The sequence below is a fragment of the Peromyscus leucopus genome, chromosome 4, assembly GCF_004664715.2.
Source record: "Peromyscus leucopus breed LL Stock chromosome 4, UCI_PerLeu_2.1, whole genome shotgun sequence".
NCBI lineage: Eukaryota > Metazoa > Chordata > Mammalia > Rodentia > Cricetidae > Peromyscus > Peromyscus leucopus.
In genome coordinates, this window is record NC_051066.1 from 94,342,732 (window position 1) to 94,346,568 (window position 3,837).

Consider the following 3,837-nt stretch of genomic DNA (forward strand, 5'->3'; position numbering starts at 1 on the left):
CATCGTTGGAGGGACGGCTCTGCCAGGGCAGTTTAAGGCAGGACGGTGGGTGCAAGTCTCACGTTCAGCTCCCAGAGGGCACGTGTTGCGAGACGCGGGACCTCAGCCCAGCTCTTTTCCGCTTTCCAGGTCTCATTGAGCTTTTGTCCCCAGGCCCGGTGGTCTGGGGTGGCCCTGACTCAAGCGTCCTCTCCTGGGCAAGGGTCTGCCTTCCGCCTCCCCAGACAGCTCTTTCGACTTGGGCACCCGCCCCTCTCCCCGCCCCCCCAACGTGGGCCCGCCCTCGAGCCTGTATCGCGGCGGGGCGGGGGGCGGGGTGGAGAGCGGCCGGGCGGGACATCCGGCCCTGGTCCCTCGCTGCACCCGGGAGCTGGCCACCCACTAACCCTCCCCTCCCGAGATCTCCAGCCCCAGCTGCTGTCGCCTCTTCAGCAGCCCCGAGATCGGCGAGGTCTGCCCGGATCACCATGTTCCCTCGCCCTCTAACCCCCCTGGCGGCCCCAAAAGGCGCCGAGCCCCTGGGCCGCACGCCTAGGCGGGCCCCATTGAGTAGGGCCCGTGCTGGGCTCGGGGGACCACCCCTGTTGCTGCCGTCCATGCTGATGTTTGCAGTGATCGTGGCCTCCAGCGGGCTACTGCTCATGATCGAGCGGGGCATCCTATCGGAGATGAAACCCCTTCCCCTGCACCCTCCCAGCCACAAAGGCGCGGCCTGGCGTGGGACAGCTCCCAAGCCTGGAGGCCTATCCTTGGATGCTGGGGACTCGGACTTACAAGTGCGGGAGGACGTCCGAAACCGGACCATGAGGGCGGTGTGCGGACAACCGGGCATGCCCCGGGACCCCTGGGACTTGCCGGTGGGACAGCGGCGCACCCTGCTGCGCCACATCCTCGTAAGTGACCGCTACCGCTTCCTCTACTGCTACGTCCCCAAAGTGGCCTGCTCTAACTGGAAGCGCGTGCTGAAGGTGCTGGCGGGTGTCCTGGACAACGTGGATGTCCGCCTCAAGATGGACCACCGCAGTGACCTGGTGTTTCTGGCAGACCTGCGGCCGGAGGAGATTCGCTACCGTCTGCAGCATTACTTCAAGTTCCTATTTGTGCGGGACCCCTTGGAACGCCTCCTGTCTGCTTACCGCAACAAGTTTGGGGAGATCCGGGAGTACCAGCAGCGCTATGGAGCTGAGATTGTCAGGCGCTACAGGGCTGGAGCTGGCCCCAGTCCTGCGGGGGACGATGTCACCTTCCCAGAGTTCCTGAGATACCTGGTGGATGAGGATCCTGAGCACATGAACGAGCATTGGATGCCCGTGTACCACCTTTGCCAACCATGTGCTGTGCACTACGACTTTGTGGGTTCCTATGAGAGGCTGGAGGCCGATGCCAACCAGGTGCTGGAGTGGGTGCGGGCCCCACCCCATGTCCGCTTCCCAGCCCGCCAGGCCTGGTACCGGCCGGCCAGCCCGGAAAGTCTGCATTACCACCTGTGCAGTGCCCCACGAGCCCTGCTTCAAGATGTGCTGCCGAAGTATATCCTGGACTTCTCCCTCTTTGCCTACCCACTGCCCAATGTCACCAGGGAAGCCTGTCACCAGTGACAGTGGGCCAGCAGCTTTTGGAGTTTGGTTTTAATGACGCCAGCTTTGAAGTGCCTTTTAGAGAAACGCACGGCTCTGGGGCTTGCTAGTTTCTCTAGATGGCTCCATATCTCAGTGGCTGGGACCGTCCTCGGGCTGCCCTTGTCCACAGTGAGTGCCCACAGGGGGTTCAGAGGGTAGATCTAGACAGGAGGCCTCCTGCTCTCCCTGGTGGACTCTCTTAGGGCTTGCCGCATCCTTATCTGGCGGGGCCAGACACCAATGTGTTACTAAAGCCATATGTTTGATCTAAAGACTGACTCCAGGCCCCTGGCTGCTGGGTTTGTGCAGTCCACCTGGTCCACTGTAACTACTTAACCTGTGGCCAAATCCCAGACAAAGGTGGCACCAGCCAAGCATATGACTGTGCCTAGGACCAATGACTCTGACCCCCATTTACCCACCCCATGAACCTCAGGACTGGAGTGAGCTGTGGTGCCTTAGAAATGAATTTTGAGCCTTTCTACTCCAGCCTTTAAATTTCCTACACTTTCCCACACATTTCCATTTTTCCAAGGAAAGAAAAACTGAAGTAGGGCCCTTACCTCACAGCTCTAAGACCCGGCCCCTCAAGCATCCAGAGACCCCTGTGCCTGACCTCTTTCCTAGGGCTCTTGAAGTATCTCCAGTAAGCTTCCCTTCCCTACAAAGCCTTTTCGATTGTGTCTGTGGCCGGTGTGTCTGGCTGTTACTTGTCTAACGCATTTATTTAAAATGTGTATAAATATATATATATGTTTTTTGTTTTAGTTTTTCGAGACAGGGTTTCTTTGTGTAGCCCTGGCTGTCCTGGAACTCACTCTGTAGACCAGGCTGGCCTCAAACCCAGAGATCTGCTTGCCTCTGCCTCCTGAGTGCTGGGATTAAAGGCATGCACCACCATGCCCAGTTAAATGTGTATATTTTGATAAAATCTTTGTAAGGGCTGATTTTTAATAAAGCTGTTTTGTATACAAAATGAGTGTTTCTGTGATTGCCCTCAGCTCCCATGGGTGCTGGGGGACCCCTAGATGCTTGCATCCCCAGATCAAAAGAGGAAGCTTGCTGATGGAAACAGTAAGACTTAACCAAACCTGCTTAAACAGGTCCAGTGGCCCCTGTCACACCATGGAGCCTTTTGGGACTTCTAATAGGCTCACAGACTCAGTTTCTAAGATGCCATTTAAAAGGTAAGGCCTGTCAAAAATGACATCAGCTGGGAGAGGGGAGTGTACACACGTTTTAATCCAAGAACCCTGAGGGCAGAGGCAGATGGTCTCTGTGAGTTTGGGGTCAGCTTGGTATATATAGGGAGTTTCAGACCAGCCAGAGCTCTATGGTGTGCCATCAGATACGAAGAACACGTGACTGGCGTGAGGCCTGGAGAGGTGGCGCAGAGGTTAAGTCTAGAAGGACGTTCAATTCCCAGCACCCACCTCTGGTGGCTCCCAGCTGCCTGTAACTCTGGCTCTGACCTCTGTGGGTACCCATACACACACGGCACACACACACACGCAGATCCACACATATACACATGATTAAGGGAAAGTAAATCAAAGAAAAAGAAGGGAATGAACAGGAGGCAGGGATTCCGCATTATCTTAGGTTAGGCAGGGACATATCAATATTTTTTTTTCTTTTTTTGTTTTGGTGTTTGTTTTTAATTTTGGTTTGGTTTTGGTTTTGGGTTTTTGTTTTTTTTTTAATTTTGGTTTAGTTTTGGTTTTTAGTTTTTTGGTTTTTTGAGATAGAGTTCCGTCTCTTGGCTGCCCTAGAACTTGATGTGTAGATCAGGCTGGCCTCCAACTCAGAGATCCACCTGCCTCATGACTTCCAGTGTTAGAATTAAGGGCATGAGCCACCACACCTGGCCAATTCTCTTTTTATAAGGTAAGGTGGCCCCATTATATATATTTTTTATTTGAGTTGGTGGGGGCAGGTCTTACTATACCTAGGCTGGACTTACACATACAGTCCTCATGCCTCAGCCTCTGGAGTAGCCAGAATTATAGGTGCCTACCATCATGCCAGCTAGGAATACCTGTTAACCCAGGAGCTCCCACACCTACCCAGTATTTTCAAACAAAAAGAAGGCATTGCTGTGTGAACAAGGGGAGACCTGAGAATTACAAAAGGGACTGTCAATGAGTCCTGCGAGCCTCAAGGACCTCAGGAGTCCTCCACTCTTACCCACTCTCTTGCTTTCTTACCTGGGCCTTAC

At 54.4% G+C, this 3,837-nt stretch overlaps 1 protein-coding gene across 1 annotated transcript; it reads left to right on the plus strand.

The window, feature by feature from the left end:
* The first annotated feature begins 328 nt into the window (after positions 1-328).
* On the plus strand, positions 329-2,416 carry Chst14 (carbohydrate sulfotransferase 14). The gene has a single exon (XM_028885977.2). The coding sequence runs from the start codon at positions 468-470 to the stop codon at positions 1,596-1,598; it is 1,131 nt and encodes a 376-aa protein (XP_028741810.1). The 5' UTR covers positions 329-467; the 3' UTR covers positions 1,599-2,416.
* The last annotated feature ends 1,421 nt before the right edge of the window (positions 2,417-3,837 follow it).

What these genes read in the sequence shown, in the direction of transcription:
- Chst14 (XM_028885977.2), top strand. Translation starts at nt 468, where the DNA reads ATGTTCCCTCGCCCTCTAACCCCCCTGGCGGCCCCAAAAGGCGCCGAG.